A 22,409-nucleotide genomic window follows, 5' to 3' on the forward strand; every position below is an offset into this window, starting at 1 on the left:
TCTATAATATGAAAGAACTCTGTTATAAATGTAGCTATGGGAGCAGTGAATATCAACTGTATTTGTGCAGCCATGCACAATAAATAAAAGGTATCTGATTTTAAAAGAAGAGGTAGCTCTGGCTCCCTGTAAGCTAAGTATATCTGGGTGTATTTAGCTGGGTTTTCTTTTTACATTTGAAAACATTTAGAAAGAGTTCGCCATGTACCTCTGTAATAATGATAGTGTAATGTTTGGTATCGCTTCTGACTTAGTTGTGCACTGTACTTTTTTTTTTCTTGGCTGTAGCATTTTTTGCACAGAACACCAGAAAAATCTGCCTTCTGACTAAGAACTATCCCATAAGGCTCTGTGTTTCATGATTTTTGATGTGCTCTGATTCAACACAGTAAACTTACTTCTGGACCAGCACCATTGATCTCTTGATTTATGAAGGCATCTTTGGTAACTAGATAAAAATCAAAAGTAGGAAACCAAAATGTGGCCATTTTCAGCCCCCACAGGGAACAGCATGTGTGCAAAGCTGCACTCACCATTCTGCAGATCACTGGGGAGGTGTGGGGGGTTCTAATATATTTCTTGACCCGGTTCCTGACATGCTGACAAAACTCACTATTAAAGTGGAAGTACAAACTCAGAGCCTTTTCTCAGATTTCTGTTAAAGCTCTTCCATTAATCAGCTGGCATGTGCAACAATATATTGGTGACACAGTCACAATTTGCAGCCCCCATGCCCCCCCCCTTCCCTATGGGAGATCAATCAAGTCAGTTCTGCAACATGTCTAGTTTTTGTCAGCTTTGGCATTGAACTGACTAGGTTGATTGTGAACTGTCCCTTGTGTACCCATTCATCATGTTGCAGCTATGGAGTGAGCTTGCCAGATTATATTTTTATGCGTGTCTTAATTATTTACGGTAGCTTGCACACTCTGTGTAAAATATACAAAGATGACAACCTGGTCTTTTTTACACAGGTTTTTTTAAAGAGAAGCTGGTGTGTAGAAAACTTGGGAAAACATTCTGTTGAGAGAGTTCTACTGATACTATACTATATGCTTTTCTTTTTCTATCCATAATGTGTCAAAAGTGCCATGGCATTTGTCAGGGCTGAATCCCAATTCTGGCACTTCGAGTGCAGAAGGTGGAAGCCTGCAAGGATTTTAAAAAAACTAATACTTGCCACTCCAGGCTGGTATTACACTCCCAAGGTTACAGCTTTTCTCTGACCTTGGCTTGGTAAATGGTGCCACCACCCAAATGCAAAAAAACCCCTTTGAACTCAGGAAGGAGCACTTGGGAATTCCTCCCTGTGGGGTACTCTCAAGCCCTTTCACACACACACACCCCACCCCCAGGGAAGAGCTGAGGAAGAAAACAAAGGAAATTAGCTGTTGCCACCAACTAAACAAACAGCATAGGCACAAACCTCTTAGGACATCAGAAATCCAATCCTGTTCTTAAAAAACGTAAATTTGATTAAAAACAAAAAAGAAAAAAAAATACATCTGGAACTTTTGCTAGATTTTAAAAGAGCAATTCCAAAAATTAAGCACCCAACTAGCTTTCTTGGGAGTTCATCTTAAAGGTTACAAGCAAACAAAAGCCTCAGGAAAAAGAAAAGGAGTACTTGTGGCACCTTAGCGACTAACAAATTTATTTGAGCATAAGCTTTTGTGAGCTACAGCTCACTTCATCGGATGCATACAGTGGAAAATACAGTGGGGAGATTTATATACACAGAGAACATGAAACAATGGGTGTTACCATACACACTGTAACAAGAGTGATCAGGTAAGGTGAGCTATTACCAGCAGGAGAGCGGGGCGGGGCCTTTTGTAGTGATAATCAAGGTGGGCCATTTCCAGCAGTTGACAAGAACGTCTGAGGAATGGGGGGGGAGGGGGAATAAACATGGGGAAATAGTTTTACTTTGTGTAATGACACATCCACCCCAGTCTTTATTCAAGCTTAAGTTAATTGTATCTAGTTTGCAAATTAATTCCAATTCAGCAGTCTCTCGTTGGAGTCTGTTTTTGAAGTTTTGTTGTTGAAGAATTGCCACTTTTAGGTCTGTAATCGAGTGACCAAAGAGATTAAAGTGTTCTCCAACTGGTTTTTGAATGTTATAATTCTTGACGTCTGATTTGTGACCATTTATTCTTTTATGTAGAGACTGTCCAGTTTGGCCACTGTACATGGCAGAGGGGCATTGCTGGCACATGATGGCATAGATCACATTGGTAGATGTGCAGATGAACGAGCCTCTGATAGTGTGGCTGATGTGATTAGGCCCTCTGATGGTGTCCCCTGAATAGATATATGGACACAGTTGGCAAGGGCTTTGTTGCAAGGATAGGTTCCTTAGGGTTAGCACAGAGGAGATACATGAGCCAAAATAAAAAATAAACCTGATTGTGTCTAACTAAACATTCCCTATCCAAATAATTTCTTCTAGGTATGGAAGATGAATTTTCATACCTGGTTCAAGCTTTACACAGCATTCCTGCTTCTAGCATTGCTGCTCCATGTCTCTTTCCCCAGAGAACAACAGACAAAGGAGAAGTTTTTTTCCCATTTTAAAAAGTTTTAGCCCTCCCATTGGCTCTTTTGGTCAGGTGCACACCCCTTTTCCCTTACCTGGGGAACTTTGTTAACCCTTTGCAGGTAAAGTAAGCAGAGAACAGCCACCAAGAGGGACTTTATAGCTAACTGGCTGGCTGGGGTGTTCATAAAAGGGAGCTCCCCCCCGCCCCTTTCATGTATTACAGCATTGTAAGAAGGTGGAGTGCCCACTCTGCTCTCAGCAGAGACTATTCCTACTGGTTATAGTCCAAACTTTTCCCCTTCCTGGCGTTTCTCTTTATTTTTAGCTTAGACAATAACAACAAAACAAAAAAATTAGTCTAAGCATTCTTCCCAAATTTAGCTATTCCTAAGGTTTTCCCTGCAGGACCTTATCTGCTCTAGAGCATTTCATGGAGCATATTTAAAAAATAAATCAATTACAACTTTTGTGTTGAATGACCCCACAGTAGTTAGGTGACTTTATTCAGCATGTATTTCTGGGTTCATTTCAATTTTCATTGTAGATCTGCCATTCACTTGAAAGGAGTAAAGACCTTTTTCATCCAAGTTTTCCCAGTCGCTCAGCCAAGATTAAGGGAAGAGTAATATGTAATAATAATGATCACTTGTATAGAGTTTTAAAAGCACTGTACAAACAGTATCTGGTTAATTCTCACAACACCCTACTACTCCTAGATGGGTAAGTATAATTACCTGTGTTTTATTGATGGGGGTGAGATGGAGATATTAAGTGATTTGCCCAAAACTGATGGCAGAGCTAGGATTACAACTCAAGATTTCCAGGCTCCAGTCCTGTTCCCTGTTCATTAGGAGCTTGATTGAAACCCATGGAAGTCAATGGCAATGACTGACTTCATTATGCTTTGGATCCTGTCCTAGACCACTTTGCTACAGAATACGTGATGATACTGTTAACAACGTTGTTTCTAAAGAGAGAGGGTGAAATCCTTCATTAGGGGCCCTATTGAAGTCAATTGGAATGTTGCCATTAACTTCAGTGGAGTCCACATTTCACCCACGTTTCTCAAAGTTCTCTATTATGCATGTTAACTTTAAAATGAAATGCAATAGTACTGAATATATGCTGCAGTTTGCTTTGTATTATTTTATTTATGTCAGTCAGATTTCACCATAACACATACAAGAAAAAAAACCCACTAAATAAAGCCAAAATAATACAAGGAAACTGTGTATCAGTAATTATAAAACACATTCTTTCATACCCTGCAGATTCCAGCCCTGAGGGCTTATTTTCGCTGACAAAAATAAGTGGGTTTTTTATTGTGGGATAACAAATGCACTTTAGCTAGCCTGCTGTTAAAACGTAATAGAGACCAGACACTGTAGTTGTTCTGACAGGTAAACTAGGCAAGGTCAGTCCCAGGTGGGGGTCTAGTGCTGACCTCCCCTAGCTACGTCATGGTGAACACTACGACTGCCTTGTCTCTGCTTAGGATTTTACAGTGAGATAACTATTCTGCGTTTATTATCTGACTATTAAAAAACCATCTTTTTAAGTAGCGAAGACAAAGCCTCAAAGTATGACCTTCATAGAGTTCTCTGTTCCTCAATGAGGAGAGCAGAGATAAGGATGGAAAGAAATGTACCAGTGTGGTGACACTGTCACATTCCCCTGCCTTGACAGAGCTGGTTTGATTTTCTTTGGTTTGACCTCACCTCCAGTGCATTGGTGAGCTGCTAAGACAGAAAAGTACTAAGTTTGAAACAAAGAGCTACTCCTGCCATCCAGCACGTGGAGAGTCTATACATAGAGAGAAATGAGAGATTCTGCAGCACCCTTGATGGGAGCAAGGGCTTAACAACGCAGAAAGAAAGTTAAATATTTAACTGCAAGGATGCACACTCAGTTTATTGTAGCCGTTATTTTAGAATATCTGCAAAGCCTACATGTTCATACTCACAAGAGACTTAGTTCAAACCTTCAATATTTTTAAAAAAGGATGTGACATAATTTTTGAATTGTAAAACTATGTGTTCTCATGGTTTGAGCATCTGTGTATTTGTATATGATAAAGGCATTTCTTTTAGCAACACTCATCTTAGAATATGAACTGGGGTGGAAATTTGGAAATGGAAAGAAAAATGTGCTTTTTGAGTCTGGTATTTCAATTTTAGGTAATTGAGAATTTTAAGGTGATAAATTTGTCAGGATATTTCTCTGAGGCCAGGGCTTGCATTTCAATCTCTTCCCATCAATTATAAGAAAGTGTTCACCTGTTCTTTAATTGCATAGAATCGTTATATTCTTCTGCTATACAATTTAGCTTTGATCATCACTAATATTTTCATCTTAAGTCAATGCAAACTTTCTTCAGTGTGTTTCAGTCTAGTTCATTGATGTATATGATTTCATACAACCATTCTGTTATAGGATCTTAGGCATGTTACTTGCTTCTTGTAAGCTTAAATCAATATTTTTTAAAACATTAATAAATAGAAGCCTAAGTGGAATCCTTTGGATTGTACTGGCTGCATCAGAAATGATTAGTTTTGTGACCTAAATACTTTGCCTACATCTGTTTGTTCAGTGTTCTGTGATAAACTTGCTAAATAATGTAATGATATATGTAGAAAGTCTCCAGGTAGGAGAAGTAACCTTTTAAAAAAGACACTAAGGGAAATTGTCTGAGTATATCAGGCTTGATGTCTTGGGTGATGTAAGAAATAAAGAAACGGTGAATAGCCCAGGTTTCATTCGTGAAATGGGGGATCAAAGACAATGTGTTCCAATTATGTAGATGTTGATACTGGATTTTGCATGTCTATCAGATGAAATCAAATTCATCTGTATTTCTAGAGCACCCATCACCGTGGTATTTTCACACACATACATTCCAATCTTTTCATTTAATTTTCATTTACAAGGGGCTCTCTTCTACCTTTACTCCTTCTAGTCTAGTCTATGTGTGTTCTTCTACCTCCCTCATAACCATTGTATCTAAGCACCTGTCAGTAGTGCACTAATTGACATGACTAACATCTATCACATGTGGTTTGTTCAAGGTTTGCAGGAGTGCACCTTGAACTTGGAGCCGAAGGTGATCAGGTTTGCACTGGTTTTTAGTTCCTGTGATTGTTCATTCCATAGTCCCAGACTGGCCCCGTGAGAACCCTCCATGGTCTGTACGACCGAACATTCCCCCTAGGGTAGAAAGTTCCACTGTGCTTGAGGAGTGACATTGTCAACCACGGACCTCATCCTGGAGCCTCAGGAGATCTTTTAGGTCTGTTCTGTACCATTTTAGATAAGGGTATTAAAACATTTTATGGTGGGGGTGTTCAATTTCTCACTTTCCTTTGGTTACCTATACTTAGCTCCCACTATTAATTGGATTAGTAACCAAGGACATTAATCTATACACTCCAATGCTAAAACTGAGGAATTAGTGCCATTTTTTCCATATCCTACCTACTTTCCCCTACCAATGTTTTTTTAGGGGAAGAGAAAATCGTGGGGTGCTCCTCACCCTGTCCTAGGAGTTTTTCATTGTGGTCCCTCTGACTCTTCATCCTTCTTTTGTGTGTCTTCTGCTCTCTTCCAACCCGTCTGCTTTGCTACTCCTTCGAAGATCATACTCCTGCTGTTCCAGAGCAATTTTGCCAAGTCATTTCATACACTTGCTGTACCCCTTTGGAAGTACTCTCTGCACAGCCAATTGAATTGGTTTAATTTTCTTTACAAAGAGTCCTTTGTGGACTAGCAGGAGTAGGGAATGAAAGCTACAGTCAATGGTACTGTTTTGAAGCTTTGGCCTTCCTTTCTACAATAGAACATTAAAATTGTAGGGGGAGAGGACATGGGGAAAACGCAAGATACCCATTGCCTATGCCTAAATTAAACCTTTGGTACTATAATTTGGATGAAGGGAGTTGTTTCATTCAGTTTTACATGCTTTCATGAATATTACTTGTGTATTTATAGTGCCTTTCATCTCTCAATATCCCAAACAGGATCCAAAGGATTTGAATACAGTATGTAGTTTGCATATCCTACACTCTTTCCTTCATCCTGCTGTATTTATCTTCTCCTTTCCCTGTTTGTTTGGTCTGCTTCAGACCTAGGATTCCTTATGTGACAAAGTTCCTGCTCTACCTTGGTGGGTCTTGCGCTTATTGGCGGATTTGCTCGCCTTGGAGCTTCTCTGCAGCCCTCAGCTTGGCCGTTTTTCTGAACCCACAGTCCAGGTCGACGACTCCTGTGTCTGACCAGGAGTTGGGAGGATTTGGGGGGAACCCAGGCCCGCCCTCTACTCCAGGTTCCAGCCCAGGTCCCTGTGGAATGCAGCTGTCTAGAGTGCCTCCTGGAACAGCTGTGCGAAAGCTACAACTCCCTGGGCTACTTCCCCATGGCCTCCTCCCAACACCTTCTTTATCCTCACCATAGGACCTTTCTCCTGGTGTCTGATAATGCTTATACACCTCAGTCCTCCAACAGTCCACGTTCTCACTCTCAGCTCCTAGTGCCCCTTGCTCCAAGCTCCTCACACACACACCACAAACTCAAGTGATCTCCTTTTTAAAACCCAGGTGCCCTGATTAGCCTGCCTTAATTGATTCTAGCAGCTTCTTGATTGGCTGCAGGTGTTCTAATCAGCCTGTTTTAATTGTCTCCAGAAGGTTCCTGATTGTTCTGGAACCTTCCCTGTTACCTTACTCAGGGAAAAGGGACCTTCTTAGCCTGGGGCTAATATATCTGCCTTCTATTACTCTCCTATAGCCATCTGGCCCGACCCTGTCACACTTGGGCCAGATCTTGGATCTGAACTAAAGAGAACCTAGTGAACAGGCTGAAAAAAGTATACAGAAGTTCATGTGGTTTTATTTTGTTTATTTAATAAAGCCACGCCTCAGGAAGAATATGCGGACTGTGTTTTAGAGCAGGTGGGAAAGTCACCTGCTCACACCAAATTTATGCGACTATGGCTTTCTTATTGCACGAATCCTTTAATATGTGACTATTTTTGTTTTAAGAAAGAGCACAAAGATCTATTCCTATAAATCAGTGGTCCCCAAACTTTTTCTATCATGTCCCCCTTACCTATGGAACCTATCCACATCCATGAAGCCATGGCCGCAGGTGGGGGCTGGGAGCAGGGCCTCAGTCAGCTGCAGCTGGGGTCAGGGACCAAGAATCGTAGCCCTAGCCCTGCTGCCTACAGTTTGGGAGCCACTGCTGTAGATAAAATAACAGCCTGAGCCTATAGAATATAATTTTATAAGAGAATTCTACAAATTCACCAAATGACTCAGTATATGTTTTTGAGCAGAGAAGAGAAGTGAGGTTGGCACCTATAACTCCAAAAGGGCAGAGTGGATTGCTTTGAAATTACAACATATTAAAATAACAGCTCATGAGGTATGAGCATTTTGTTTCCTTTTAGAGCAAAATGTTGTGGGTGGCAGAGATGTGAAGCTTTGAAAATAGTTTGGAATGGAGACACTTAACTAATCAGCATTAATAGGCATGTCTATTTTGATGCCATTGCAAAGCCAGAGTCCTAGCACTGCTGCACGGTTTTCAGCATGATAAATTTTTGCTTATGTATTAGTTCCAGAAAAAAAGCAAATGCAATAACAAAGCCCATTTAGGCCAGAACAGTAATGTGCGCGCTCTCTCATTTAGCAGGTACCCCAGATGGGGCTGGGTAACAGGGCTGCTGTATTAGTGTGCTGAATAATTAAGCAATTGTGCTTTCAGCTAACTCAGCTAAGCCTGATTTGAGAATTAGGTCATGCATGATTCAAGACACTCTGTTTGAAGCTCATTGTTGTTCTTTTTAAAGAATATTTATACATTAAATACAAAAACTATGTTAAACCACCATTAGCCCTTTTTGAAAAATTCACCTGGTTCTTTTTGGTTTTAAATAGCCAGCCTTGGGTTTTGAAACAGTTAATCTAGACTTCTTGTTACTGGGATCATTTGTCTTCCAACTGAAATCAACAGAGGCCAGTAAAAACCAATAGAGACCAATTGAAGTATGTTGGTGGTATCTGTTGGTTATTTCTACTTGGTAGAGCCAGGCAGTAACCTGTGTACTGTATGCTGTTAGGATCTGATTGTGCAACCTTCAGTGAGCATTTACTGATGAGAGTAATCCCATTGGCTTCACTGGGACTATTTGTACGAGTAAATGCTCACCATAATGAGTAAGGGTTGTACAATCAAAACAAATTCTCCTACTCCCACTGCAGCACACTCACGGGTCTCTTACCATAGGATCCCAGTACTCTTGGCTATACATATTATGATTATAAATAAATAGTTTCTGCTGTTGTAGTATATACTATGTTAATGATAAACCATCTAAGGTATCTGTTACTGGGGGCAGACTCTAGGACCCTGAACAGGGGATGCAGGTCTCCCCTGAGTCATTTCCCACAGCTTGAACCCTACATGAAGATGCAGTGTAACTAGACGGTGTATTCAGTGAGATCCAACTAGGATATAAGAGATGGAACTTTTCTCAGGTGGGCAGGGAATTGTGTTCTGGGGCAAAGCTCCTGAAGGGCAAACTCTAGAGGTAGCCAAGTCTGGGGAGAAAGCTGAAGCTAAAATTTGTTATTATTCAAGTTACCAATAAACCTAAACCTTAGGAAGGGGATAAATTTGGATTTTAAACAATGTGTGAATCCTCGGTACAGAACACAACCTGTTCCTAGTATGTTTTCATGTTTTATAGCCAAGGTCCATTGTATTAAGCAATTTTAAATTGAGCAAAGGCTCTCCAATATATATGGCAAAGCTACTGAATAGAACTCAGCAGGGGAACAAATTCTAGATGGGGAGCCTGTTTGGGTATAACTACACTGCAACTGAGAGTGTGCTTCCCCGCCCAGGAAGAGACACCAGAGTGGCTCAAGATAGCGTGCTAAAAACAGCAGTGTGGACGCTGTAGCACTGCTGGCAGCTCAGTCTGTCCATCTCAGCTTGGACCTATTGAACCCCTTGGGGCTTTTCTGCAGTGTAGACATACCTTTTAAAGGGTAAATGCTAGCCAAGAAAGGCCAAAACATAGCAATGGATACTCACCTCTAGAAGATGATCAACCTGGAAGAGCACATTCAAGTGTGTGGTTTCATTCAAAACTCTATTTTGAACTGAAGGACCTATCATGCTACAAGGCCATTTTATAATTTTTAAGAATGAGCTCTTACTCGGTCTTCGTGTCAGCATGCTTATTTTCAGCTTTTGGCTTTGAAATTAGTTCTTTTAGAAGGGAGTTCCAGTCAACTCTAGCCTGGCAGACAAAGATATAACGGCTGGAAGTTGCAGTCAGAAAAATTCCAACTGGAAATAAGACATATTTTTAAATGTGAGGGTAATAAACCATTTAAGAGCTTTCTGAGGGATGTGGTAAATTCTCCATCAATTAGTGCTTTTCTAAATACAGAAGTTGTACACATTAACTATACTAATATAATTAATGAAGTACAGTCCCCTCCGCTAGTGTGTATGCACTGTGCTACTATATTTTATTCTCGTAGTGGAAGGGTAATAAGCAATGTAAAGTATCTTTTGCTGCAACTGTATCCACATTAAGGATGTACCAGTATAAATATTTAGGAAAAAATTCACACCCCTAACCAAAATAATTATATCAGTACAAAGTCTGTCTGTAAAGCAGGCTTTAGAGTCTTAAATCAAGACTGGATGTATTTTTAAAAGGTATGTTCTATCTCAACACTGTGACAACTTAGTTGTCATAATAGCCTTTTGTGAAGGACTTAGTCAAAGACTTTCTAAAAGTACAAACAGTTTGTCAGCTGATTTTCCTTCATTCAGTAGTTTGTTTTTTAACATCCTCAAAAGATTCTCGTGTATTGGAGAGGCTTGATATTCCTTTCTAGAAGCCCTGCTGGTTTGTCCCTATTATATTGTATAGTTTCAATCACATTACTTGTACTGAAGTAAATATACTGGTCTGTAAATTCCCAGATCGCCCCAGAACTTCTCTTTAAAGAGGGAAACAATACTCTCTAATCTTTCAGAATAGTCGCTGGTTTAAAGGAGAGAGTAGATGTTTTTATTAGCAGCTCAGTTGCTTAATTCTTCAGTTGTTTTGCAACACTAGGATGTATAGCTTATTTAGTTCTCCATTTGAACCTCTCAGAGTGGTGTCACTTCCTTTGCCTGGTCTGATTCTTCTTTGCTGACACATTTGAGGTGAAAGTCTGATGTAAGAGCATTTACGGTGAGATAATAATACTGCACCTTCAAAAACAACAGTTGTTAGAACCTTCTAGAATTCATACTCAGGGTTAATTCCCCATTCTACAGGACATAGTTACTCCTGGGGGAATTCTGCCCCAAAATATTAAAAATTCTGCACAGAATATTTTAAAGTTCTGCAAATTTTATTTGTCAAAATAACAGTATATAATCACATCAGTTGCAATTATTTTGGTAATTTATTTCAAAATACCTTTCAGCAAGTATGTCTGTAACAATTCAGACCCACAAAAACATTCCCCCCAAAAGTAGAGAGTTAAAGAAACCCCTGTGACAACCCGGTTCCTGCTTTTCTGCCCCTTTCCCTCCAGAGCCCAGCTGAGGGTCCAGACATTCACACCCCTTCTCCCTCCACAGAGCCCAGCTGCAGAGCCCCCCTGGCCCAGACACTCTCACCCCCTCCCTCCCAGAGCCCAGCCGTGGGACTCAGGCCCCCCCCCCAGCCCAGACATTCCCACCCTGTTCCCCCCCGAGAGCCAAGCTGTGTCCCTCTGCAACTCAGACACTCATATCCCCTCCCCCGCCCAGAGTCCAGTTGTGGGACACCGTTCCCCCCCCCCCCGGCCCAGACACTCACACCCTGTATCCCCCCCAGAGCCTAGACACACACACACCCAACTTACAAGAGCCCAGGGATCCAGGCTGATGCTGGGTCCCAGGCTTGCAGGGAGTTACCTGCATGCTGCCACCTCCTTCCTTCAGGGCATGCTGGGAACTGCTGCTGCTGCTGAGAACCCTCCAATTCCCTCCCCTTCCCCCCAGCACTATCTTCTGTTTGTGAGCTGGGCTCTGTCAGGTCCAGCGGCCCCTAGTGGCAGCCAACATCTCTGCAGCCCATTTCTGAAGGTGGTGGGGGGGGGAGAATTCTGCATGCCCAAATTAATTTCTGCAAAATTCTGCATTGCGCTGTGATGCAGAATTCCCCCAGTAGTAACATAGTGTACCTTATTTTAACTCACACCCAAAGCAAGGAATGAGCTATTAAAGTCATCTACATACTTATTTTATTTAACATTTATGAACTGCTCATTTATTCAGGAGGAAGGGGTTGAATGTTGGGAAGGGAAGGTATTTATATATTTTAGGGCTAGAAAAGACATTCTAATCCATCATCTAATCTGCCCTCCTCCATAACAAAAGCCAAAGAACCTTACCAATAATTTCTGCATCATGTATTGATGTTGGGGGTTGCTGTAAGTGGAAGGTGAGGGAGATGTATTATTTTTATGAATATCATATGTACCTAGTTTACCTGCTTGCTATTTTTCTGTCTGCCTACAGAGAATCATATTAAAGGAGATTGTTGGGGAAAAAACAAGCAGAAAATAAAACAGTTACAGAAATAGTATAATTCCAGAGAGAATACCAAGGGTCATCAAGAGAACAATGGGAGGCTATTAACATGGAATGCCTGCCTACCTAGCTGACTCCAGCCAGGTTAACAGATTTAGTTTTCCCAGGTTGGAGTCTAAGTTAAAAAGGACACGACACTGTTATAATGCCCTGTCTAGAGAAGAAGTAGGGGAGCAGGCAGTAGCAGCTGGAGATGAGGCTTTGACTGACAGACATGGAGAGAATGGAGCAGAGCAATCTTTCTCCCAGCCCAGAAGTAAGAATGCCTGAGCTGAGTGAACTTAACAAAATATGTAAGGGAAGGTTAAGGTAACACCCAAGCATACAGGCTTTTGTTTGTCCCCTTTCACTGCTTGTTTTATACCTTTGGGTGAATAAAAAATATTTTGTAGTTTTCTTGCAGGTACCAAATACTGTTGGGCCTGTCATGTTAAAAGAGGTAGAAAATGGGGTCTGCAACCCAGAAGTCAAGTCCCAGAGTGGTTGAATTGTGGGGTTCCACCACTGAGCGAGGGAGTGGAAGGCCAAGTGTGTTACCTGAGAGGTGCACTCAAGAGGTCTAAAACACAGCTTACTCTGTAACTGTAACACTGGAATTGAATGGGTGGAGCAAGTGGAGAATTTAATGTGTTTAACAAAAGAAGAGCAAAAATCCAGATACATTTAGTTGTAACTAAGAGATACTGCTCCTGTCATCATCATCCTGATCCTGTTATCTGTATTTTGTATCCCTTGCTCCTATCCTCCTTCTGACTTTGCCTTTTTGAATTGTACTCTGCTCAGTACTGGAATTGTGTCTTTTTTCTGTGTTTAGAAAGTAACTAGCACATTGTGGATGCTACCACAATAAAATCTGTATCTCCAGACACAATAGAAAGTAGATTGAAAAGACAAAAATCAAGGCCTAACATCCCTAATAGATGTTCTGGCACATTCAACAAGAGCTGTGAGTACTTCATGGGTCAAAAGATCTTGTAACATGACAGAAGAGATTTGTAAATCTTATTAAATGTTACAAACTGGACATTTTGGCTTCTCCAGAGGCAGCTGTGGGATGAAAAATACTTCAAGCTGTAGTTCCCTCCTGATTTCACCATTTCTCTTCCAGGTTTTGTGCCCATTTGGTTTAAAGTTTAAAGTCAGCTCCCAGCAGCGGCAATTCAGTAAACGTGCTTTGCAGGAGGAAAAAAAAATCATAACTTAATTTCCTTATTTCAAGATACTGTTTCTATCTGACATAAAATTTGGATGAGTTAGAGTTTTTACCCATAGACACAGGGGAGTTTAACACAGTTTGCATAATGCTTTTTGTTTTATAAATTATATATTATACATTGTTAATTACTTTTCAAAGTAGTTTACCTGAAGTATAGGGTAGGCCCATCACCTCAGGGAAGCCTGTGATTGACAGATCAGGACTGCTTCTGTGCACAGTAAAAGATTCTACCAATCAGTGATGGGTGAGTGCACATGCTAGCTCTGAGAAGAGAAATTTGCAAATAAGGAAAATGTTCCCATTTACTTAAAAAAGCCATTTTTGTCTTTTTAATAAATATGAATTTAGTGATTTAAAATCTTTGTGTGGTATGTATAAAAGTAATATGTGTTTAAGCACTCGAAGATGTATTGGAAACAAAATGTTTCTAATGTTGCAAAAAATAATAATTTGCTTTTTACTCAAAAGCAATCATACTGTTTCTATGAAATTATTTTTTTCCATTTTTATGAATATACAATCTTTATTTTTCAAAGTGCTGTCGAGTGGTAAGATCTAACTTACCGTTACAAAGTGGTGTATGTTCTGTAATCTGGTCGTGAATTTTACTGTTATATGAGGAATATCTTCTACATATTAAATATTAAAATTTTAAAAGTTAACGTTGCTAAGAGTTTTTTTTGTAAACAGTCATAGTTTATATAAAATCTACTTCTGTTTATGTCTTGCTGCTGCAAGACCAATAGAAAGTAGAAAGATAGACTTTCATTAATAAACCACTAACAAATATACCATAGCCAACTGTCCTACTTGTGCACGAGGGCTATATGGCCTAGCATTTTTTTACCCCCTCGCCTCCCAATTTCTATGATTCTTTGATATATATTGTTCCCTATACTCTGGCAATGTTCAGGAACACAAGCAAGGAAGTAAACAAATAACTAGCCATATAGGCGCACGCACAAATAATTAGGGTGAAATCCAGGCCTTACTGAAGTCAGTAGGAGTTTTGCCATTGACTTCAGTGGAGCCAGGATTTCACCTGTTTTTCACCAGACCTGCAAAGCCTTGCACACCAGACTACTCAAAGAGTAGTACCTAATGTAATTTGAACTCCAGGTATGTGCATTCACATGGAGCTTTACTCTTGCTGTGACACGGATTCCTTTTTTGGAAATAGGCTCAGGTGGGTTGCTGAAATATACAAGAACTCTGCACTCCAAAACCACTTTGTCCCATTGTGCTTCCCTACCCCAATAAAGATAAAAATATTAACAAGATTAATTCACTAGATGCTACTCTATGTTCTTGCCCTCCATTAGTTTTCCGAAATAGACATATTGTATGAACTTGAATTACCTATCTCTGTGTTTTTGCTTTAGAGTTTTAAAAACCCATTTGTTAAACATATTTCAAAAAAAGATGTTAACAGGAGAAACTATAGGCCCAATCCTGCAACCTGGTCCACCTGGGCTGCATTCTACACCTGCACAGGACTGCCCTGCAGTAAATGCAGCATGATCTCAGTTGTCTGCAGAGTAATTTACAAGATTAGGGCCTGTATTCCTAAACATTTGTTACGTTAGATGCTGGTAACAATGAAACCGGTTTGTCACAGGGGGGCAGCATTGAACAATGCATTTTGGCCTTTTAGGGATTGTATAATTAAAACATTGCTAATACATATTGCATTATTTGATTTCCTGAACCAATAGAAAGTTAGTTCAGCACACAATTTCAAAACAAAAAATGCAGTCATTCCCAAAGACAAAAGTTGAAAAGAAGCCAATAGGTAATGTATCGGGACTCTACACAATGCCTACTCTAAGGGTTTGTCTACACTGGAACTTCGTTGGCAAAACTTTTGTTGTTCGGGGTGTTAACCCCCTCCCCCGCCAACAACAAAAGTTTTACCAATGAAAAGCGCCGGTGTGAACAGCACTTTGTTGGCTGGAGCACACTCATGCCAGCAAAGCTACTGCAGCTCATGGGTGGTGGACGTTTTTTGTTGGCAGGACAGCTCTCTCCTGCCACAAACAGCAGCTACGCTGCGTGCCTTTTAGTAGCACGGCTGTAGCAGCACAGTCGTGTCGCTAAAAGCCTTGTAGTGTCGCCATAGCCCACGTTAATCTTTAGTCCACCTTTGAGTTGGAGAGAGAGATGGTGAAAAGAAAGGGTGTTAAATGCAGGCAAGTTTTTAACTACATTGATTCTAAATTTTTCTGCTGTACTTTTGGAACGTGTTGGAGCTTATGCCTCTGTAGACAAAGCTGTGATTGGCACGTAGGGGATTTGTAGGTAGGGGAAGGTGGGATTTTAATGTCTCGTTAAGTTCTCAAAGACCCCATGCCATAGATTTTACTAATCCATACAGACAATATAACGTATGCTGAATGCCTCAAAAATAGTGTGTGTTATATAATATGGGAGGTACTCCTAATAACGTAGAAGTTCAGCATGTCTATCAGAAAGAAGCAACAGAACTATTATAAATTTGCTGTTGGCAGTTATGGCTCAACTTGACAACAGAATCCTCCTGACGCTTTCTGGGTGAAATCTTGGCCCCATTGAAGTCAATGGCAGAACTCCCATTGACTTCAGTAGGGTCAGGATTTCACTCTCTGTAGTGCCTCAGCACAATATGAATGTTTTTTCCCATATTAAAAAGTAGCTTTTATAAATCTTCCGTAGTGGCAGTAACATAGATATTTCCAGGCAATTTATCACGTTTTGTTTTGTTTGCAAAATGCACCATAAGTGCTGAGTGATGTAGTCTTGCAATGTTCTGCCAACTGAGAGTTCTGGTTGGCTTAAGGGTCACTGTTAAAAGCCTGATTCTTCACACAGTATTTTATTTCTTAGTTAATGCTTTGGATTTACTATTATCTGCTACCTTACTTAAACTTACTGTAAAACTGATTGTGGTAATCCTTAAAAAATTAAGTTTTGTGGTTTAAAACTCAGTAGTGAGATATACCATATGTGGATTTCACAACAGGCCTAAACTGAAAGCTTTTTTTATATAAAGGCTCAAAATACTAACTAGGACCTCCATCCTGTAGCTGTGGTTGCTATTTTTCTGGTGCAAGGGTACCCTATTGACTGCCTAAGGCATTCCTTATATGTTCCTCATTTTCTCCTTTGGTAACTGTATTCTTGAAAGCATCTTGTCATATTCTGCCACCATGGAGGTATAAGAAGTATCATTTTTCCTGACATGTCATTCATCTTACCTTGTTCCTTCCAATAAATATTTTCATCTTACATTCTCAAACTATACATTTTAATGTTCCTATCTGCTATGAGTGTCATCTTATGGCAATACAGGGACCTGCTTCTGTCCAAAGGGGGGGGAGTTTTGACATTGACTTCACTGGGAATCTGTCCATTAGATTTCTTCAGTGTTTTGTAAGTAATTGATACTGCTTTGTTGGTATATAAAGTTATGATTTACACACAAATCTTTCCTGTTTTTTTTTTTTTTTAGTGCTTTGCTGTGCGCTCTTTGGGCTGGGTAGAAATGGCAGAAGAGGATCTTGCTCCTGGAAAAAGCAGTGTTGCTGTGAACAATTGCATCAGACAACTGTCTTACTGTAAAAATGATATCAGAGACACGGTTGGCATATGGGGAGAGGTAAGAGTATGGTGTGAACTTTCTTTACATTACGCCTTTCCCGCCCTTTGAATACACTCCACCCATTCAATAAGATACCTTTAAAAATACACACAAACATGTTCGTTTTCCACCCAGTTTTAAATGTTGTTGAACAAAAATTAATACCCTAATTTTCTATGTATTCTTTAATGGAAAAAAAAGTAAAGAAGCAGAGCGAGACTTAGACTGCTGTATCAGCAGCTGGTGCTGGCAAAAAGGAGGAAAAAATTTGAGAGCGAACTTGATTTTTGTTTCTGGGCGGTTAGGAGAGCAGGTCTCACAAAGGCCATGATCAAATTGTTCTGTCTCCACTTCATATGTTAGGTATGCTGATTGACATGTCCAATAATACAATAATTAAATGGCTGAAAATATACTGTACAATTGTTAATAAAACATTTGCTGTAAACTGAAGATAAGGGTCAAATACAGGGGTAATGTGTAAGATGGTAGAAGTTACTCTAACACTCCTTTATATTCTCACTGTCATAAGCTCAGATCCAAAGTCATTGAAATCAGTGGAAATCCTTGTATTGACTAAAGAGGGCTTTGTTATAGTGCGTATTCCATTCTCACACCCTTTACCAGTGGGAAAGGAAGTGTAAGGAGCTTCAATATGGTGCGTCTTTTGAGTCTAGAGCCTAGAGGCTATGGGTGGTCTATTTTAACATGCTTTCTTAAACCCTCTGCCAAGTTGTTTTTCTTGTTATGCTTCTCTCTATTGGTCCCTTAGCATATGAGTTACGACAGCTTAAATTCCTACGCTCCTTGATCCAAATGCAGAAGTGATGTGGTAATTTCCATTCTCTTTACATATTGGGTATAAGTCTAAGGGAAGTAGTGTGGCCTAGTGCATAGAGCACTGGCCTGGGGCTCAGGAGACCTAGTTCTGCCACTGACCTTTCGGTGATCTTGGGAAAGTCACTTCACCTCTCTGTGCCTCAGTTTCCCCATCTGTAAAATGCGGATAATGATACTGACCTTCTTTGCAAACTGTGTAAATCCAGACGGAGCCTAACTGATGTAAATGTACTCTCTAGACTTACTCTTTTACTCCTCTGAGTCTGGCCTACTGCGAGTGAGTTTTTAAAAACAAGAAAATTACCCACCCAAAAAAAGTGTTTGGTTAATGGAGAGTGCAAACAGAAATTATGATTTTAGACTTTTTATGTTTCTTTGCCTATCGGTATTTACTTATTAAGAAACAAGACAAGCAGACCTTCATTTCTGGGCTGATTAAAGGTTGAGAGCAGCATGGAGGTTGAGTTGTCCAGGAGCATATATTTGTGTGTGTTTGACTGTACCATTTTGGCAGGGGAGAAAGATGTTTGATTTCTGAAAGTTACTCTCCTTTTGGCTTCCATAAACTAACTATGACAGGGGTTCTCAAAGTGGAGGTCAGAGCCCCGCAGGGGTCCCGAAGTTATTACATGGGGGGTCGTGAGCTGTCAGCCTCCACCCCAAACCCCACTTTGCCTCCAGCATTTATAATGGTGTTAAATATATTAAAAAGTGTTTTTAATTTATAAGGGAGTGGGGTCATACTCAGAGGCTCGCTATATGAAAGCGGTCACCAGTACAAAACTTCGAGAACCACTGGACTATGAAAAGTCACGTGTCCTGTAATTGCATCAATATGGGACCTGATGTGACAAAGTATTTGCTAGGGGAATAGAGCACTATTCTATCAGGCCAGAATGCTCCATGATGGCACTGATTAAAATGGAAGGAGGAGAAGCTGTCTTTGTGAAAGTCTGCAATAAAACCTTCAATTCTTCTTCGAGGGCTTGCTCATGTCGATTCCATTCTAGGTGTGCACGCGCCCACGTGAGCGGTAGTCGGACATTTTTGCCTTAATGCTATCCGTAGGGTCGGCTGTGATGCCCCCTCGAGTGCCGCGCTCATGCATCGGTATAGCAGGCGCCGCCGGCCCTACGCCCCCTCAGTCCCTTCTTACTGCCCATAGTGGTTAGTCAGAGTGCCTTTCCTTGCATAGCAAGGAAGACCCCTTCTGGACCTGCATCGTCTCAACAAGTCTGTCAGGAAGTTGAAGTTTTGCATGGTCTCCCTAGCCTCCATCATGCTCTCCCTGAATCCGAGAGACTGGTATGCCGCCTTTGACATGAAGGGCGCTTATTTCCTAATTCCAAGATCACAGACGATTCCTCCGTTTCATAGTGGGCGGACGCCATTTTCAATTCATGGCACTGCCCTTTGGCCTCTCATGGGCCTCAAGGGTGTTCATAAAATGTATGGAGCCAGTGGCTGCTTACCTGAGATATCGAGGGGTCCCAGGCCTTCCTGTATCTCAACAACTGACTCATCAAGGGCAGGTCTTGGGAACAAGTTCAGAGGAGCCTCAATCTGGTGAGTTCCACCTGCCGCGACCTAGGCCTGTTAATAAACAAGAAAACGTCCACCTTGAGGCTGGTCCAGTGAATAGAGTTCATTGGGGGCAGCTCTCGACTCCACACGAGCCAGAGCCTTCCTTCTGGTAGCACATTTTCAGGCCATGTCAGACCCGTTTTCCCACGTAAAGAACCACCGCTCACCACGGCTCACACCTGCTTGTGGTTGTTGGGTCATATGGCTGCATGTACATACGTTGTCAGTCATGCCAGGCTCCATCTCCAGCTGCTGCAAGTGTGGCTGGCATCGGTCTACATCCTCATCAGGCATGACCGAGACCGGGTAGTCAGGGTGCCGGATCACATCCGGTCGTCCCTGGATTGCTGGTTGGACCCTGTGTCAGTGTTGGAGGGAGTTCCCTTCGCGACCCCGTCCCTGTTGCTAACCCTGGTCTCTAATGCTTTGGACCTGGGCTGGGGAGCCCACTTGGGTGAGCTGAACACCCAGGGATGCTGGTTGCGGGATGATCTGGCCCTCCATATCAACATCAGGGAGCTCAGTGCGGTTTGCTTGGCCTGCCAGGCTTTCCTGACCCACAGCTAAACATCTCTTCACAGCTCCAAACATCTCTTCAGCCATAATTCACCAATCGAGCCTCAAGTAGGCATTGACATGATACGGTCAGTAATTGAATAACTTTAGTGTGTATCAGGATGACAAGTTGTTAAGTGTCTTATGATAGGCTGTGCTTTGTAAAAGACTCTACCTTATTATCATAAAAAATCTATCTTTTCAGGAGGAGAGTGTTAAAGGAAATTGGGTCACAAATTACTGAGTTAGTACTATATTCTTCTCACCTTATTCACATGAGTAGTCCACAGAGTCAATCTAAACAGACAAGCAATACAATTCAGACACAGAGGAGTAAATAGATTCCCACTTACTTTAGAAGAAATTCTTGTAACAACCCTTCTTGGCTGGCAGAGCACTGACAGGTTAAAAAAAGCTTGTTTAAAGGAGGGAGCTAAATGAAGAGAGGAAGATGTCAACAAATTGGAGGGAAATCAGAAGGAATACAAAGTACATACAGCAAAAAATTAAGATGAAAGAGTTGACTAAAGATTAAGTTTTTAGGATTGAGTAAAGATTAAAAGGACTAGTTTGGCTGAAATATTATTAAATGGGATTGAGGATTGGGACCATCTGTAAGTATTTCACCCCAAAGAGGAGATAAATTGTTCCAGGTAGACAAGATGACATAATATCTCTTTCTTATTTCTAATTTCCACAATTCTGTGAAATCAAAGGCATGAAAGAAGACCATGTAATCTGTTTTGCTGCTTTACCACATAGTACATTGTCATTTTTGCCACATACTGTGAAGATTATTTACCTTACAACTATATTGCTGCAGCAATGTGTCTCACTAAAAATAGCTACCACCAACAGTCTTCTAGGATCAAACTCTTCTTCAATTTTACAGTAAAATCTCAATGAACTAATTCGGGATTGACGAGTTCGTAAAATCAAAATCTTCAAATCGTAAAATTGAACATCTCAAAATTACAGTAGGTATGGTGCGTAAATTGCAGAATGCTACACTACATCGCTGCTTTCTTGTCCTTCATACCACTACAAAGAGATTTCCAATGCATTGAAGGTATCCAAATGTGAAGGGATGTCAACTTGTTCTTCATCAACATCACTTTATTTATGTGACGCTGCCCCACACACTCTATGGGGACCATATAACTGGTCATTCTCAAGACTGGTGTTCTTAAAATAGAGGTTCTACTGTATTTTATTTCCCTGGGTTGTTTTGTTTGTCAGAAGCCTTTCCCCTACATCCCCCTTCCCTGCTCCCCCACCCCTGTAGCAGGTTTTTGCAGTCTCTTCAGAATTCTTTGACAGTCAGTGAGGTCACATAGAATTTGGCCAGGTTTATCCTGTCTCTTTGTATTTAGATTCCCAGAGTGCCTAAATAATTTCTGGTTGCCTGCTGCTACACCATCTCCATCACTATAATAGCCTTTGTGTAATAAGGCAACAAAAATTGTGTAAAATATATTGCAGTTGGCCTGAACCGAGCCATCCCTTGTGTATGCTAGAATAATTTCTTTTGATTTATGTTCAGTATGTTCCATATCTGCCCATTCTCCAGTCCTATTCAAATCTTTAGAATGTAGTTTTATTGTCCTAATTCCAGCATTATGATCAGCAGATTTTACTTTCTTGCAACAATTTCTTTCAGGTCATTGCCACATAAATAAATGTGTAAATAGAAAATTGGTCTAAATACACAGCAATGTTCTCTTTCGTGAGCTGTTTTCACTATCTTTGGTCTCTTAACAAATTCTTTATCCTTTGTCTTTTTCATAGTTCTTGTATTTTTATTCAGGAACCTTAGAAATCTGAGTGACTCTTCTTGCTCTGCTTTTGTACCTTATTCCTTCCTTACTTTTTTACTCTTCTACTCTTATTTCCTTTGTGCAATAAGCTACTTCATTAGTATTAATTCCCCATTAACCATTTGTTTATTGCAACTGCATCTTCTTTTCCTCCCCGAGATACCTTTGTGTGTGTGTATTTCCTTCCTTACATTTCCTTCAGACCTCTGTCTACTCTCTCTGGCAAGACATTGCCTCCCCTTTTTTTCCTCCAGATGTTGTTCATCCCTCCATGTGTAAATCCATTTTGTTACAGGAAGAGTTCCATTGTACAAGCAAATAAAGTAAACAGTCCCTTCCAAGCTGAAAGAAATGCATGACAGTCAGTGGCACAGAATTAGACACACCATTAAAACTTGAGCAGTGGCAATCTGGAAAAGGGCTGCCATATCATTGACATGTACAAAAATAAGAGAGTAATTTCTAAATCCTCTGTCAGTGTGTGATCAGATTGTTTCCACTCTGAAAGGCGTATGGGGATATACATTAATGGATGGTGTCTCAACAATGGGGAAACAAATAAATTCTTCTTACTAAGTGGGGACCCTA

At 40.7% G+C, this 22,409-nt stretch overlaps 1 protein-coding gene across 8 annotated transcripts in view; it reads left to right on the forward strand.

Moving 5' to 3' along the window:
• The window catches only part of APBB2 (amyloid beta precursor protein binding family B member 2), a 325,422-nt gene that overhangs the window by 227,305 nt on the left and 75,708 nt on the right, over window positions 1-22,409 (forward strand). For all 8 annotated transcript variants that reach the window (XM_084625565.1, XM_084625563.1, XM_084625564.1 and 5 more), the window contains one exon: window positions 16,897-17,043. In XM_084625565.1, coding sequence (XP_084481691.1) covers window positions 16,897-17,043 — 147 coding nt within the window. The remainder of the gene's footprint in view (window positions 1-16,896; window positions 17,044-22,409) is intronic.

Source organism: Lepidochelys olivacea (assembly GCF_965140295.1).
Source record: "Lepidochelys olivacea isolate rLepOli2 genome assembly, chromosome: 4".
Classification (NCBI taxonomy): Eukaryota; Metazoa; Chordata; order Testudines; family Cheloniidae; genus Lepidochelys; species Lepidochelys olivacea.